We start from the raw sequence: 16,124 nt of genomic DNA, 5'->3' as shown, positions 1-16,124 counted from the left end.
GGGTGACTACTTAACCCCTATCTCCGCCGGACCGCTGCTGCACATGTGTGGATTTCATGGTTTCAAGATTTCAGAGGATTCGAGGTCTTGATATAAACGAGTTGGACAGGGTGAAGACCCTACTTTAATCACTTTCAAATACATCCGCAAGTGAATAACACTCTTACTAACTCATCCATCTACCAACTCTAAACATGTTCACCGAAAACATCGCCGCAGTCCTCGAATCGCCCGGAAGAGCCCTAAAACCCCTTCCCCCCAGACCCATCCCAACCCCCAGCGAAGGCGAAATCCTAATCCGCAACCATGCCATCGCCGCAAACCCCGCGGACTGGAAAATCCGCGACTTTGGCGGCATAATTGACGTCTACCCAACGGTCTTGGGCAGTGATGTATGCGGCACAATCACCGCCGTAGGTCCCAAGGGGACAAAGTTCAAAGTGGGAGATCGTATCGCCGGATTCGCGCTTGTAATCTACAATAAAGACCCGAATCATGGTGCATGGCAGAGGTATACTATTCTAAAAGAAGTTGCGACTATGGGAATACCGGATTTTGTCTCGTTTTGAGGATGGGGCTACGTTTCTGATGGCTTTTGCGACTGCGGCTGTTGCTTATTTTGAGAGGATGGGGATTCTGCGTCCTGTTGTTGTAGGTCGGGAGGAGGTGTCTCAACAAGGGCCAGGGATGTTGGTCTGGGGCGCATCGTCGTCTACAGGCACGGCGACTGTGCAGTTGGCTACGAATCTAGGGTTCAAGGTCTTTGCGACTGCCAGTCCTCAGAATCATGACTATGTAAAGTCTCTGGGTGCGTATGCGGTGGTTGACTATCGCGATCCGGATGTGGTCTCGAAACTGATCAGACTCGCAAAGGAGGCAAATACGCCTCTTCAACACGGATTTGATTTTATTTCCGAGGGGAAAAGTTCGATCCTTTCTGCGAAGACTTTATTGCAGTCTGGCGGACAAGGAAATAACAAATTAGTCCTATCGGGACCCTGGCCGACGAGTCATGAGAAACCAGATGGGGTTGATATTTCCATGACGATAGCGGCGTTCGCCTTCGTAGATCATGTTGACATGGGTAGCTGGATGTTTAATGAATATCTGCCCCAGGCTGTTGAAGAAAAAAGGATAGTCCCAGCGCCAAAAGTGGTGATTGTGGATGGTGGTGTAGCAGCAGCGCAGAAGGCGTTGGGGACTGTCAAGGCTGGTGTTAGTGCAACGAAGATTGTTGTCAAAGTTGATTGATTTTAAGATCTTATAGAAGACTTTGAAATCATAGGAGACTTTGTTCTTTGTCCACACATTTGTCCCCTCTGTTTAGCGGTAAAATATAAAAATCCTCTGCTTTTCAGTCGACTATCGGAGTCGGCATTCCTTTCTCATCTGAGTATTGCTTCTTTGTCAGAGCGATTCTTTCCAGGATAGAAGTGATCTCGCTGTCTGGAAAACTACATCCATGTATATCCGGCGCCATCCGTGGCTGGTTCGGTCGAACAATTGGTGTGTGTGGATGCCTGAGGTTGAGATCCAGTGACCAATCTATTTCTAGCTTCATTTAGATCATCTTACACTTTCTTGCTGTATATTCAAGAATACGTACAGCGAATCGACGCGCTTCAAGATTTCAAGCAATAAAATCGAATAATATCTGCAAACAACAATACAAGAACTCTTAAGACAGCTTCGCTGGCACCACTCATCCACACGCCAGCGCTACAACATCCTTGCAAGTCGAAACACGTATCGCACGCATCTAGTCAGTAAACAACAACACCACCATCTTATCGAACCATGATCTAACAATCTACGTAGTTCATAATGGACGCCGAAACAGCAACCATATTCACAACAACCCGAACATCAAGTCTAGCCCATCGATCTTCAAGCCTACTAATCAATGAATCGGGCTATTCATGCGCAGGAAACGAGACTCGATTCTCGGGCCATGAGTCGTGGTCTTCTTTTAAAAAGCTTCTGAGTCGCAGGCCTAGCCAGACTCAAAAGTATCGGACGCTTGAACGGAGGGAGCCGAGGAGGTTGCGGAAGAAGTCTCTTTCTTCTTAGTTCTTAGTGTCTGGCTGGTTGTTATCACGCTAGGTGAACGATTTACGAAACTTGGTTTTGGTGGGGTTGCATATTTCTGTGGATGGGTTGGTGATGTGTCGCTGGCGACATATCGCCATGCCTAACCATTCGATGACACGGTGTTGAGGTTCTTATCAAATATATACCTGCATGAGCTTATTGAATACTACCGGCGAATTAAGAATATTATATTCTGTCTGCCCACCCTTTAAACTAAACACGTGGAAGCCAACGTAGCCCAGCCAGACTTCCTTCCCTAGAATCTTGTGGGGCTATTGCTTAATCAAAAGTAGCAGAATCATCAAAGCCGAGGACAGGCTTGCTCTCTTCGGCCGATATAATTGTCGACGTAGGCCGTTTCCGTCGACCAATCTGATCTGTTGCTGTGGTGGTATTGGTTGCCGAAGCGACTGTCCCAGGTGGCGGGGGTGGTGGAATAGAGAATAGAGCCTGCTCTTCCTCTCTTGCTGAGTTGGATATTGTTGGTGGTGTAGTAGCAGTAGTAGTAGTAGACGTGGCCGGGGCGGGTCGTCTTCGTCCACTGTTGATGCTTATTGTCTGACCGGGTTTTAGGCTATAATCTTTCGGCGTCGTTGTGGATGCCATTTCTGATGATGAAGAGGATGATAGTGAGGATTGTGTTGGCTTCTGCTGATCCGACGATATTGTATCGCGTATACCCAATATCTTCTTCGCTTCTTGCAAGGCGACCCCGAAATCAAACGCGTCACTGCGTTCCTCAAACCCTATCCCCAGCAAAGCTTTCCTCCCTTCTCCGACGACACGCAGCACAAAGAACCGCGACGAGTCAGTCACGTAATCCACCGAATTCGCATCCGTTAACGGTGCAGCAGCAAATAGACTCCCAGTCTGGGGATCCTCCAGCAGTATGTCGGCGCTGACCGTATCGTGGATCGCGGTCTCGAGAATACGTAGACGGGCAGAGAAGATTTGCCGGGTTTGCCCGGTTTGAGGATTCGGGACGGTCCATTCGGCCGCTGAGTAGCCTCTGATTGAAGTCAGTGGAGGCACCGAGTAGACGTGGACGAGGCGAGTGACAAAGAGGACTCGTTGCAGGGCATCTGCGGGGAGCGATTCCCCTGTTGCGGGGTTGATGGCGGTGGACATTGCTGTCTGGATGGTTGGGCCTTTTATATGCTAATGCGTAGCTGTCGAACTCATTGTAATAGAATTAAGATAATTGCGTTTCCACTGTTGCGAGGTGGCAGAGTCATGGTCGAGTCGTGTGAAGAGATGATGAGTGGAGTGAGTGTTGTGTCGGTCAATCCCCGTCAACCGCTGGAGAAGCTATCCGCGCGGGCTATCCACAGCGAGTCTTATCGGACAGCCCACTGAGTTTCACTTTAATGATCAGACTTCTAAATAGTAAACGCAGGAACCGGTTACAGGTAGACTACTGCAGGAAATGTCTCAGGTGGTCGGCATCGGTGAAACATCATGGCGATACAGCGACTTTTGGCTTTGGTACAACGTTGATTTCTTATCGCATGAACTGAAGTGTCGGCTTCCAGTCTACAATGTCTCAGACACATGTCTCTCTGACTGTAGTACTACTCCGTATACTCTAGTAGTACTGCTACATGACCATGCCCGACAACTTGTCATCGTGTCAAAAGAGGCCGTAGATCACGACGAAAGACGAATATTGTGGTTGACTCGCTTATCTAGTTGCAATATCTCTCGCGATGTGTGTCCGTCTCATATAAAGCATACCGTATACCGTATACCGCATACCGCCTGGAATAAAGTCGTTTTGATCGTATTGATACATGACGTATGTCTCATCCACACAGCACTCCTAGAATATATTAAACCCGTATTGCTCGATCGACTTCGAATAACATATAGTCGGCACGCTGCAACGGAGAATAAAGGATAAAAGAGTGAAAGAATAAGCGCAAAAAAAGAAAAAGAAAAAGAAAAAGAAAAACACGAGCAAATAGGAAGCTTTCCTCTGGTCTCACGGATAACGTGAAAAAGGGGGCAGCGATTTCGAGAATCCGAACAGTCCAGAACGCGCTGTCCCATGGGACAGAAAATAAATTACGCCTAGTCTTTTTTACGCCCAAAGCCTCAGGCAGGAATTCTCTCGCTGTCTTTTTGCTCTTTCTCTTGTTCGTTCATCCACTCGTTCTCCTCATACATCCATCCATCTCTGCATTCAGATAAATAAAACAGAAAAAGAGAAGAAAGACTCTTTTCAATACTCTGCAGACACACTCGTTCGAGACTACACTCATGAATTCATTTCGCCAACCTCGCCGTGCTGTCATTGACCCGTACCTAGGCGCCCGTTACACAGTCTGACCGCCACCGAAGAGCACCGCTACTTGAGCCACGACTCACGGGACCACCCACTGCCTTATTTATTCCAACAACATCTTCCTGCATTTGCAAACTGGCAACAAACACGTCTTTGTGATCCTCGTTGAGGCTTGCCGCCATCATGGCAATATGGCCCTTCGGTCGCAAGGGCAAGCGGCCCAGGAGTCAAATGAAGGCCTCCGACGCCGCCGACCGAAGATTATCTCTCGAAGACTCCGCTGAACGTGCGAAAGTGGGCAGAAAACCGTCTCGGAAGCGATCAAAACGTGAGAAACATCGAAGTAGTCCTGCTCCTCCTCGTGCGGGTGAGACGGCCTTTGCGTATGATCTCGACAACCGCACCTCAGTTTCCAGTATTGGTCAGGATAATTTTGCCGTCGCTCGTCCCACACCAATGCTGCAGAAGCGGAATTCGGGTAATGCAAAGGGAAATACTTTGAAGAAACGACTGAGCAAACGTTCTGCTCGCGAATTGCAACGAGAGCGCGAGATTAAAGCCCTGAGTTCTTCGCCTCCGTCTGGTCATCCCCGTCTCGCGAACGCTTGGGGTTATCAATCGTCGGATGTCCGTCGCGGACCCAGCGTTAACAGCCGCTATGGAGATCACCATACATCTAATCAGAGTCTCCCAATGGGCTCTCAGTCATCCCTATCGGATAGCTCTGATTTATATACATACAAAGTCAATGCCTTTGCAGTCTTTACTCCGCGACCCGTGATCCGCTACTCGGAAAATCACATCAAACACCTCCCTCCTCGCAGTACAAACCCGTCGTCGAACTCGATGCGCAAGGATGCCAATCTCGGCGATGAAGACGACTTGAATTCGCACAAAAGAGTCGCGGAACTTGCCGACGATATGGATGCTTCTGCTTTGAGGGAGATGTTGGAACGGGATCGCCGACGCAGAGAAAAGAAGCGATTGGAAGAACAAGAGCGCAGACAACGGCGTTTACAACGAAGACTCGAGCGTGAACAACAGCAGCGTCATGAATCCGAGCATGCTGAAGTGGGAAACAAAGTTGAAGAAATCGATATTGATGAGCTACGCGGCCGAGACAAGACTCCTTCTCCCGCTACGTCATCTAGACAAATTCGTCCAGAGAGTACCGTTGACGAAGAACATGAACTACGAGAGAAAGACTTCTTGCCGGAGCAGGAAGGAGGTTCATGGTTACGGGGACCTTCCAACAATAGCCAGCAACGGGATAAACGCTTCTCTGATATTTCGGCGCACGTTATTGGCAATATCGACGACCGGTCTCTCCGTGCCGGTAAACAGGGTCACGATGTGAATGCAACGTCGGAAGAAGACGTTTCAAGGCATCGATCACCGCTGTTCCAGGCTGTTGCTAATAGCAGCTCCATCCATATGAGCAGTATAGCTCAAGAGTCCATTTCGGATATCTCGCGTACTGAGAACTCTGAGAAACGCCTTTCAGACACTAGCAGTAGACGCATGTCGTCTTGGATAGCGTTCTTTAGACGAAACAGTCTGCGAAAGAGAAGGTCAAGAGACGCGCCTCCGTCGGAATTTTCCAACACATCTCGAGACTCCTTCATGAAGGCGCAATCACATGGCGCTGGTCCGTCATCCATGCCGATCCCCATACCCGACCGAAATGTCCGACGTGCTGGTACTGTGTACCGCGCTCAGTCGAAATTTGTGGAACATCTCGATAACTATCCCCCGTCTGCATCCGACTCGCGCGTGCAATCCCCTCTCCCAGTGCCTCTGGAAACGGTGCCGGACACGCCAGTTGTGGCTAATCTGAATTCTACTGAACCAAGTCCTCGTCAGTCCTACACCGAAGGCGACGACGACGACAACTACGAGAACGACGTCGAGCGCAGCCGTCCGATGTCCTGGGATGAAAAGAGTGGCATGCAGGCACAGTCACTAGCATCGATCGACTCGGAAGGATCATGGATGTCTGGCAGTTATCTACGCCGAATCTCGCAAAAGAATCCCAATTTTACGTCATGGCGCAATAGCAACGGAATGAACAAGCTTGATAAATACGACGAGGCGGAAGAAAACGAGGACGACGTCGCTAACGACGAGTATCTCAACCGACTGGCCGAGGACGCTCCAGAAACAACCTCCAACTCAGTCAGTGGTCTACGTCGAGCTAGCAGCACAGCCATCGGATTGGATATTGCCGAAGCCGAGAGTGATGACGGTAGTAGACGATCATCAAACATGGGCGACATGGAAACCTGGCACCAGGGAATCGAGCGCAAACCAACCGTAGTCCGTCGCGAATCTGGACGAGCCCGCGCAATGTCGAAAGAAGTGATTTTTGGTGATGCCGATATGTTGGACACTGATTCCATGATGGATGAGGACAATGCAAGCCCTGTCAGTCCCGTCAGTCAGGAGGCAGAAATCAATCGGGCGACAAGCGTTGACTATGGTCGTGGCCACAAACATGCTCGTCAGATCAGTGCTGGAAGTGCTAAATTGCTTGATATCCGGTCTCACGCGTCTATTGATTCGTCGAGACAGTGATGCTATTGGTTAGGTTGGTCGAACGACATTGAACAGACGATTCGCATATTCGCATCACGCTCATTACATTGCTACACGATTATCTCCAAAAAAAACCCCCCCCGGGAAAAATTTGAAAACGAAAAATTGATTTGATGCGCCGATATAAAAAAAAAAGAAAATGATTGAAAAGGACTTGAAAAAAAAACCGAAAAAAAAAAACACGAAAAAAACGAGCAAAACGCAGAAAAACAACACAAAAAAGAAGGAAAATCAAAAAAGCATCAAATCACGATAATGCTTATCCTCACGACTTTCTCATTTGACTTTATCCAACGCGAACTAACGAACTCGATCTGTTTTCTGCTACTGACAAACCGACCAATGGCGACCTGACGATGGATGTATTTTGAATGATGTTTTTATCTAGTGTTTCGTTGAAGTTGTATCAGATACCCCATGCCCAATGTTTATGTATTTATTCGTTTAGAGTGTATTCTATCAGCATGCTGCCGTTGTATATATCCCGGTATCCTCAGCTTATCCAAGTAAGAAAGTCTAGACGCGCCAGATTGATAAGCAAGCCTGCTGACTAACCCAGCACGCCATTGCTCACCGCCTTCTACTCTGTATTTTCTTCATACGTACGGAGTACTGTAGGAGGTTCACTGAAATCTCTGCAGACATCTGCATTATTGTATTACTCTTACGGATTCAAAGCTGTAAGATATAACTGACTCCTCAATATTCAGATTGGTAATACGTCCGTACTGACCTTCCGAGCTGTCCAGTTGTGTCTACATACCTGTTCTACTTAGGTGTACAGTATACTATGTACTTAGTGGCCAACAGCAGACAGAAAATGAGGTAGGTCATTCTCTTGCATTAATCATCATATCCATGCCGTTCTATCCTTATTCCTGAAATATCCCGATCCTTCGAGGCTTGACCATTGCATAGTAATCAGTATTGGCAAAGGCGCAGATTTTATCCGCCCAGGCCTCTCTGACTAATCCAGCAGACTGACGGGTCACGTCACAGTTGCCCCTCCCCTATATAACTCAGCCCCTCTTCTTTCTTTCCATTACACACTTCCTATAATACAAACAATCAATCCACTGACACAAACAGTCTGGCTTCATTCATCGCGACTTCTACTCGTACTGCTCGAATCGCTTCTTCAGTCTCTGCCCGTCGAACATTTACCTCTACTTCTCTGAACAGATTCCGCTCTTCACTAGTCACAATGGGTGTTAAGCAGCTCAAGAAGTATGCCCTCCTCTTCCCCCATCGAAGGGGAAAAAAAAAAAGAAAGCAAGAGAGAAAGAAAGATACTAACGAGAAAAGCAAATCCGAATTCGACCAAGCCATCAGCGGCACCGATAAGCTCGTCGTCGTCGACGCCTTCGCCGAATGGTGCGGCCCTTGCAAAGCCATTGCTCCCAAAGTCCACTCCTGGAGCGAAGAGTACACTGATGTCGAATTCGTGAAATTCGATGTTGACGAGTCCCCCGATGTTGCGCAGGAATTGGGCGTTCGCGCCATGCCTACGTTCTTGTTTTTCAAGAACGGACAGAAGATTACTGAGGTCGTTGGTGTGAATCCGCCTGCTTTGGAGGCTGCTATTAAGAATAACAAATAAATCCACCTGTCCGGTCGATAGGGAGGGTTGTTCTGTATGCTTGTATGCTATTAAATGAGTGATCTGAGACTTTTAGTCTAAATGATAATTGACACTCGTATGCTTTTTTATCTCTTCTAGAAGACTAATCATCTTGATTATGTCGTGTAGCCTTCTCTCCGATCCCCGTCTTGGTCTCAACATGCTGCTCATTCTTACTCAAATGCTTATTCTTGACGAAACAACTCGCCACGACCCCAATCGCAGCGACGCAGGTATACAAAATCCACAGATTCCGTAAACTCCACGACCAAGCATCTCTCACCACACGTCTCTGCACCGGATCCGAAATCATACCATCCAGCAAAAAGACACTAGCTGCGGCACTTTCACCGGCAAATAATTCCGTCTGGTTTGATGAAAGACCTGCTGCGCGTAACGTCGGTTTTTGTAGATTCATGCTATTCTGGAATATGACTCCGCCCAAGACGATGCTGACGGCAGTGGCCATGTTGCGTATAAATCCCAGCGTGGCTGTTGCAGCGGCCGTATCGGCCTGCGAGACATTTACCTGTAACGCGATGATGGGCGGGGAGAATAAACATCCCGTCCCGAGACCGGCGACGATCTGATACAGCACGATCTTGACGAGGGATGTATCCGTTTTCAGGTCGATGTAGAGTCCCGTTCCGACTGCCGCAAGTACAGCGCCGAAGATGATGACTTCGAGGTACCGGCCGGTATGATGGATTAGAATCCCCGTGAACGCGCTTGTGAGGGATTCGACGAGTACGATGGGGAGAACGAGGATTCCGGAGCGGAGCGGGGAGGAGTCTTTGGCGGATTGGAAGTAGAGGGGAAGATAATACTCGCCGCCAAGGAAGGTCTATTCACTGTCAGTTTTCATGAGAATCAGAGAAAGAAAATGGGGTAGGTGAGACGCACCATTCCCTGACAAAAAGTCACCACGAAACAAGCAATATTCGACCTCTCTCGAAACACACTCATCGGCATAAGCGGGTATTTCGCCAGTCGTTTTTCACAATAGATGAAAACAAGTGACATCAAACACCCAAAGACAATCAGACAAATAACCTGTGGCGAACTCCAGGAGAAGGTGTCACCGCCAAAGTTGAGTCCCAGAAGTAACATCAAGGTTAGCGCAAGAATAGATAAACTGCCGAACCAATCTACGGCTTTGATTCCTTCAAGGAATGGGGTGCGAGGGTTGTGCACGTCGAGGAAAAAGAAAAGGAGAAGGAATGCAGTGCCGCTGACGGGGAGGTTGATCCAGTATACCCAGCGCCAGGAGATGGTTTCCGTGAATGCGCCGCCCATTAAAGGGCCGACGGCGCCTGCGATGGCCCAGATGGATTCCAGGATACCAAAGTAGAGACTTCGGTGTCTGCCTTCTCATCAGGATTTTTAATTCTCATTCCATCCAGGAGTAACAGGAGGACGTACCTAACACTAAACAAATCCGAAATGGTAATAGTAACCATCTGCAAAATCCCCGCCCCAGCAATCCCCTGCAACGACCTCCCCACAATCATCATGGTCATATCCACCGACTCAGCACAGATAATTGACGAGCCCAAAAACAACGCCGTGGCAGTTAACAGCATCAATTTCCGCCCCCAGATATCAGAGAGATTAGCCCAGATGTTTGCCGCCGCGGCGTTTGCGAGGAGATAGGCTCCTCCGATCCAGACGTAGCCGGCTGCTGAATGCAGGTCGGAGACGATTGTGGGGATGGTGGTGGCTACGATGGTTTGGTCTAGGGCTGCTACGAAGAGGGCTAGCTGTTGCTAATTAGCTCTGTATAACCCGAGGAACACTGGAATTTGTGGACATACAGCCAAAGCTAGCATAGTAGCTGCAATTCTGAATCGCTGTTTTGGCGTCTGATCATTTTCGGGGTCTGAGTCGTCTGAAGATGGAGCTGGCTTGTAGGCTGATTCTTGAGTTGTTACTGCTGCCGCAGCTGCAGCGGCTCCGGAGACAGTAGACGTCAAATGAGCGAGTTGAATGTCATCCATGCTGATATTTGTTGCATTCAGGGTATCATTTCTAATGGCTGGTGGGTATTGTGGTGGTGTTTCGTTCATGGTTATTGTCGTCTCCCGCTTTGCGAATGACTCATTTTGAGATGATTCGGCTGTAGCCATGTTTGGGTCCTTCTTTCCTGGGATCCTTCTTTGACCTGTGGATATATATCGAGTTGCAATGAGTATAATGTTTTTCAAGAAGTTTTACAGTTTTTCCGAATTGATTTTGAGCAAGATCTTGCACGATCTTCTTGCAAGATTGAGTTTTTGGCTGCTCACTGAGTCAGCCCTGACGACAGTCTTCGCTGTCCAGAGATTTCGTACTTGCTCCTCTGAACTCGTCGAACTGATCAAAATCAATTCTAATATGAAATCTCACCCAATAAAACCAGAAAGTGACAAAAGAAAGATGAATCCTTCTATCATAAAAAAGAGATGAGCCTAGATCCACTCGCTTACGGAAATTATGGAGAAAGACAGGAAATCTCCACTTCTCAGCACGCCGATATCCGACGTGCGGAGTTCGTCTGGACGCGGAATTTACACGCTTGACGATCTAGTGAGATCGGAGTCCTGATTAGGCAGTGTGATTTATAATACGGATTGCATCACTAGAGTCTAGACGTGTCGCATTTGTATGTGACGAGTATATAGGATGCATGTTGTACGGTCAAGGGTCATTTTAGGGTTTGTAGTTGCACGTGCCTTCCCATGCCTGAATCGAAGGGCGTTTCTACTCTGATTATCACAATGAAATCGCAAAAGCTGAGCTTACCGTTGTATATTTACATACATAGCAGCGATTCCAAGTATGTACCAATTTATCGTGCATCTAGGAACGACGCAGGTGGTTAGGAAATGTTTTCTGAAGCAAAGCGGGGTCAATAATAACTCTTTCCTTTAAGGCTGACCTGATTCATACTTTCTTGCGCTTGAGACAGTCACTAACAGCTTGACACTTACAACATGTAAGCTTTCCGGTACCATTTCATGCTATTCAACTTGGTTTGCGTCGACGTCCACCGTTCTCGGCTCCCAGACCTCGAGAACAATCTTATGCACCGTGAAATTAGTGAAGGGTTCTTTGCTGATAAATAAGCCGGTCTCGAAGGAGTATCTGCAAGATATTTTACTCCACTGTCGATTATAGATTACTTCAACGTTCCCTAGGTACTCTACGCAGTACAGCACCCTTCACGGTACCGAATGAATGCTACCAACGAAAGACACTTGGAAGGGGAAAGGATATCACTGATTAACTTTCTCCCCACTGTGTAAATTTCCTGAGTTTGAAAGGGACGCAACGGATGGAGTTGACGGCTCTGACTTATAGTAGCATTCTAAGAGATCCATGGATATATGTAAAAGCTCCCAAGGTCATGGAGCTCACTGCTAAGTCTAGCTGTCACGGTGACGTGTAAGAGGAAAGATAAGAATATAATTACTAGCACAAGAACTGTAACCCCTTCAATGTTCTCAGATGTTACCTACAGCCTGCGTTCTGTAAGTATGTTTTGAGTATGTTTTCTATCTCAATCTCTAACATTGCATATATCAGTTACGATATGCATTTAATCTCTCTGGAACTTCCTTTCGTGGCCATGGCCTCTACTGGCCTTGCTGCCGAGTGCTATGCTCAAAGTGGCGCGACGGGTATGAGCTATACGTTCACGCCGATGAGTGGTGTTACTGGAATTGGAATCATGAATTCGGCTGGTGGGACACGTTTAAAGACTCAAACGGCAATACTGCACTAATAGGGAAGATTGGAAATTTTCAAAATGAGGAACAATGCGTGGTTGCATATCAGGAAATTGTGAGCGACTGCTATAACATTAAGAATGGTGGCAGTTGGACCTACCGTGCGAGTCTTATCATTGATTGACTTCTGTCCTTGGCCTTGATTACGTCTGAGCAATGAGGTTGTAGTGATATAGGCTTTTCTCCTAGAGTTGAGTTTTCTGTGTCTCTGACGAATGCAGAGCACCCTGAAGGTCTTTTCTTTCCCAAGCTGTTGTCTCCTGTAACCACATATAATATGTCCAGGTGTTATGATAAGGGGACTGACTACTGTGTGTGTGTGTGTGTGTGTGTGTGTAGTCAGAGGATCTCTTGAATGGGGTGAGATTTATTCGTCGCCAGGTCCAAGAAATCAAGGTTAAAGTGACAGCATGCTAAGCGATTTAGTGCTGCACCTAGGTATCGCTTAAGTAGCACTTGAGGTACCCCGCTATCGCGGAGTTTCCAGGCAATCCGAAGCTAACTCCAGGCATCCATCTCATGCGTACAACTATAAAACCCGAGTTATAACGACGAAGAGCAGGAAAGACAATTTCCAAAGCAATATACCAAAATTGAACAAGAAAATGGCACGTCAACTTCCGCCAGGTTACAGTCTGCATATAGGCTACCCACCCGCCGAGATTTACTGCAATCTACGCAAAACCTCCGGTCTCGCAGCCGTTTCTCTCGTACAAGCCCAAGCCGTACCGAAGGGGAGCTGGTACGGCTGCATGATCAAATACACTCCTTCTGAGTCCTCGACCGAGAATGCAATAGAAACAAAGCCCGAGATTGTCGCCATGGGCCGCATAATCAGTGACGGAGGCTGGTACTTCGTAATCGCCGATATGGCTGTTTTACCATCCCATCAGAGGAAAGGACTGGGTGACTATGTGCTCAAACAGCTCATTCAGAGAATCAGGGCGGAACCTGTGGTGGCTGATGTTCTTGAGAATGGGGGTCCAAAGCCGTATGTTAATCTACTTGCTGATGAGCCGGGGAGGAAGTTGTATGAGAGGAATGGGTTTGTGTATACGGCGCCGCATTCGCTGGGGATGATGCTGAAATTGGATTGATACTGCGATAGAGTCGATATACATTGTGTTGATAGTGTCTATGTACGTAATTACATTCATATCCGCCACCCCCGGATTGATATCGAAATTACAACTTGGCTCGCACTTTGCCCAGTTTTTCAACTTCAGCGAATTGATAGTAAAACTCCAAACTCTCAGGATTAGCCAGTGTTCCAGATGGCTTGATTCGTTTTCCAGATACAATTTGCTTAACTGGAAGTTCGACCTTTTTGCCAGTGACCGTTGTCTATGTCATGTTAGTTGACCGTATTGAAGAGACTCGAAATAATGAACATACCGGAATCGCAGGTGTCTCAAAGATGTACTTTGGTACATGTCGTGGACTAAGTGATTTGCGAATCGCATCTCTCATGCGCTGTACAAGGGTTTCAGTGAATTTTCGACCTGGTTGCATCTGGACAAAGAGCAAGACTGATTCGTCTAGATCTTGTGGACGTCTTTGGCCCACGCAGACTGATTCAAGTACTTCGGATGCGAATTGTGTCTCGAGGACATTGTATATCTCTGCTGATCCGAAACGGATGCCGGATGGGTTGAGGACACCGTCGGAGCGGCCGGAGAAGATTACCTGCTTGGTGAGGGGATGGATAGTGATGAAGTCTCCATGTGTCCATACGTCTGTCGTAACCCTGATCAGATACGCCCAGTAAACGAAAAGGGGGTTGACTCACTGTTGAACCTAGCAAAATATGCTTTGAAATACTTCCCTGGCCCATCTTCACCCCAGAATGTAACTGGTGTACAAGGAAACGCAGCCGTAGCAACCAGTTCACCAGATTCACCGTCTGGGAGAGCTGAACCATTGACACCCTCTAGACCTTCATCTACTTGACCATATACTGCAATCGGCACACCCAGTCCAGCAGCTTGACATCCTCCAACATACAGTGGGCTGAGCGGGTTGTCTATTGCAAAACAGGCTGCAATATCAGTTCCGCCAGAGATATTTCCGAGGTGTGCGTGAGCCGGGAAGCCTTCATCGTAGAACCATTCGAACAAGGAATCTGCTAGGACCATGCCGGTACTTGAAACAATGTAGAGACTGCTCAGATCAGCTATTTTTCGTGGTTGGATTTTTTGTTTGCGTAGTTCTTGCAGGTAGCGAGGCGATATGCCAAAGTGCGTTACTCTTCTCCACCGTTAGTGATCATAAGAACTCATAGCGTTTCGGGGTACTTGGCTCACCTTTGCTCTCCAGCCAGACGGATGAGAAAGCCTGCATCTGGCGCAAACGGACTTCCATCGTATAGGATGATCTTGGACCCTGAAAGCAGAGAAGCCACTGAAGTCAAATACATGATCCACCCAGTGGTCGTATACTGCAATATGGTACTGTTTGGTCCCATGTCTCGATGTAATATCGACTCCTTGGCTAAGTTGATCAACACTCCTCCTGTCGAGTGGACAATGCATTTGGGCTGACCCGTCGTGCCGGACGAGTACACGATCAAGAACGGATCACGAAATCCTACGCGAACAAATTCCAATTTGTCGGAAGGTGCTTTTGAAAGGAAATCTTTCAAGAGTTGGGTACGTGGAATACCTGTGATATCTCTGGGCTGGTCACGCAATCTGGGCAATGCAATAACTCCTTTGAACTCGGATATACCCTGAAGTCCGTTGATGACTTCAGAGATCTTACCGCGCAGATCGACTATCTGGCCCTTGTAGACGGCTGCATCGTCCACAAAGAGTAGGGTTGGTTTGATCTGCGTCAGACGGTCTAGGATTCCTTTCGTGCCAGTATCCGACGACGTTGTCGAAATCAAAGCTCCGAGAGATGTCGTTGCAAGAAATAGTACAAGGCAATTAATGTTATTGCCAGTCACAACAGCAACTCGATCTCCCCGCTTGACACCCGCAGCCTTAAGCGCCTGTGTATAAAGCCCAACTTGCTGTCTTAGCTCACCCCATGTGTAGTCCCTCGGTGACTGGAGGTCGCTCTCTACAACCTCGTGTACAGCAATCTTCGAATCCTCCTTTCCAACTATGGATCGCACACCAGCTTTTGCATCTGCATAGCTTTGTGCACTGAACAAAACGTTCTCTGCGAAATTGATCCGTACACCTGGGAACCAGTCTGGGTTGCTTTGAATTGGGGCGGATTCATCAACAACTCTTGTATGTTGCCCTTCGTGAATTAGAGGCAATTCTTCCCAGACGTTGCTCCAGAATTCAGAGCGGTTCTGGATTGACCATTGATAGAGGGCATCGTAGTTCTAAGAAAAGATGTCAGACTCTCTCACTAACCGACCGCATTTTTGGAGGCTCATACAGCAAACTGAATTCCCTTGGACTTTTCTATCTTGGACTTGAATTGTCCCATTCGTGTCGACTGGGGATTTGGGTGCTCCCAGAGCTTGCGGGGAGTGTCTACTATAGCCGCCATTGTGCTGTATTGCTGTATCACTGTATGAAGTCAATCTGAACAGCAAAGAAAACCCCAGAAAGTTTTGAGTTGAATCTATTATAACTACCCCGTGTTGCTTACGTACATTCCCAAATAGGGACCTCTCGGCCCTCGGAGTTTGTGTAAGTGCAAATTTGGGGTATCTCTGTGGAGTCTGGATGAAGATAACATAGCCCGCGGGGAAATTGTCCCGCAGTCCCCCCCAGATTCATGATAGCCGACAGGCACGGAAATATTC

General features: G+C 47.7%; 7 protein-coding genes across 10 annotated transcripts, besides 4 other annotated features; 4 read left to right on the top strand and 3 right to left on the bottom strand.

Annotated features, from left to right (window-relative positions):
* Nucleotides 1-194: 194 nt before the first annotated feature.
* On the top strand, nt 195-1,251 carry TSTA_064830 (zinc binding dehydrogenase, putative; the record flags this gene model as incomplete). Its single annotated transcript, XM_002340366.1, has 2 exons — nt 195-470; nt 529-1,251. The coding sequence occupies 2 exons, from the start codon at nt 195-197 to the stop codon at nt 1,249-1,251; spliced, it is 999 nt and encodes a 332-aa protein (XP_002340407.1).
* Nucleotides 1,252-2,215: 964 nt separating this feature from the next.
* On the bottom strand, nt 2,216-3,273 carry TSTA_064820 (uncharacterized protein; the record flags this gene model as incomplete). The annotated part of the gene is made up of 2 exons (XM_002340365.1): nt 2,216-3,239; nt 3,270-3,273. 2 exons carry the CDS (start codon nt 3,271-3,273, stop codon nt 2,371-2,373), a joined length of 873 nt encoding a protein of 290 aa, XP_002340406.1. The 3' UTR covers nt 2,216-2,370.
* A 1,285-nt stretch (nt 3,274-4,558) lies between these two features.
* On the top strand, nt 4,559-7,464 carry TSTA_064810 (uncharacterized protein; the record flags this gene model as incomplete). The annotated part of the gene is made up of 1 exon (XM_002340364.1): nt 4,559-7,464. The coding sequence occupies one exon, from the start codon at nt 4,559-4,561 to the stop codon at nt 6,947-6,949; it is 2,391 nt and encodes a 796-aa protein (XP_002340405.1). The 3' UTR covers nt 6,950-7,464.
* Nucleotides 6,247-6,285: a microsatellite.
* Nucleotides 7,096-7,209: a sequence feature (T-rich).
* A 113-nt stretch (nt 7,465-7,577) lies between the features above and the next one.
* TSTA_064800 (thioredoxin TrxA) lies at nt 7,578-8,884 on the top strand. 4 transcript variants are annotated; one of them, XM_002340362.1, is made up of 4 exons: nt 7,578-7,650; nt 7,720-7,795; nt 8,060-8,197; nt 8,276-8,884. In XM_002340362.1, exons 2-4 carry the CDS (start codon nt 7,761-7,763, stop codon nt 8,568-8,570), a joined length of 468 nt encoding a protein of 155 aa, XP_002340403.1. In that variant the 5' UTR covers nt 7,578-7,650; nt 7,720-7,760; the 3' UTR covers nt 8,571-8,884. The 4 variants fall into 4 exon arrangements, with proteins under 4 accessions (XP_002340403.1, XP_002340402.1, XP_002340401.1 ...); XM_002340361.1 differs by having other exon boundaries at nt 7,596-7,650; nt 7,712-7,795; XM_002340360.1 differs by having other exon boundaries at nt 7,614-7,650; nt 8,170-8,197.
* Nucleotides 8,227-8,260: a microsatellite.
* TSTA_064790 (MFS transporter, putative) lies at nt 8,695-10,717 on the bottom strand (the record flags this gene model as incomplete). Its single annotated transcript, XM_002340359.1, has 4 exons — nt 8,695-9,435; nt 9,495-9,954; nt 10,014-10,351; nt 10,406-10,717. The coding sequence occupies 4 exons, from the start codon at nt 10,715-10,717 to the stop codon at nt 8,695-8,697; spliced, it is 1,851 nt and encodes a 616-aa protein (XP_002340400.1).
* Nucleotides 10,718-12,198: 1,481 nt separating this feature from the next.
* On the top strand, nt 12,199-13,678 carry TSTA_064780 (GNAT family N-acetyltransferase, putative; the record flags this gene model as incomplete). Its single annotated transcript, XM_002340358.1, has 4 exons — nt 12,199-12,313; nt 12,358-12,459; nt 12,698-12,754; nt 12,809-13,678. 4 exons carry the CDS (start codon nt 12,199-12,201, stop codon nt 13,453-13,455), a joined length of 921 nt encoding a protein of 306 aa, XP_002340399.1. The 3' UTR covers nt 13,456-13,678.
* Nucleotides 12,669-12,695: a microsatellite.
* On the bottom strand, nt 12,869-15,865 carry TSTA_064770 (acetoacetyl-CoA synthase; the record flags this gene model as incomplete). The annotated part of the gene is made up of 5 exons (XM_002340357.1): nt 12,869-13,702; nt 13,754-14,094; nt 14,148-14,605; nt 14,662-15,695; nt 15,752-15,865. The coding sequence occupies 5 exons, from the start codon at nt 15,863-15,865 to the stop codon at nt 13,544-13,546; spliced, it is 2,106 nt and encodes a 701-aa protein (XP_002340398.1). The 3' UTR covers nt 12,869-13,543.
* Nucleotides 15,866-16,124: the final 259 nt, after the last annotated feature.

The sequence above is a fragment of the Talaromyces stipitatus genome, genomic scaffold (assembly GCF_000003125.1).
Source record: "Talaromyces stipitatus ATCC 10500 scf_1105507295523 genomic scaffold, whole genome shotgun sequence".
NCBI classification, from domain to species: Eukaryota; Fungi; Ascomycota; class Eurotiomycetes; order Eurotiales; family Trichocomaceae; genus Talaromyces; species Talaromyces stipitatus.
The sequence above is the reverse complement of the archived record's forward strand: the minus strand, read 5'-3'. Positions and strand labels throughout refer to the sequence as shown.

Bases quoted from the DNA above. Each gene is read 5' to 3' on its own strand.
- TSTA_064800 (XM_002340362.1), top strand. From the start codon at position 7,761: ATGTACTTAGTGGCCAACAGCAGACAGAAAATGAG. The intron at 7,796-8,059 runs GTAGGTCATTCT...TGACACAAACAG, and splicing joins AACAGCAGACAGAAAATGAG to TCTGGCTTCATTCATCGCGA. The intron at 8,198-8,275 runs GTATGCCCTCCT...TAACGAGAAAAG, and splicing joins GGTGTTAAGCAGCTCAAGAA to CAAATCCGAATTCGACCAAG.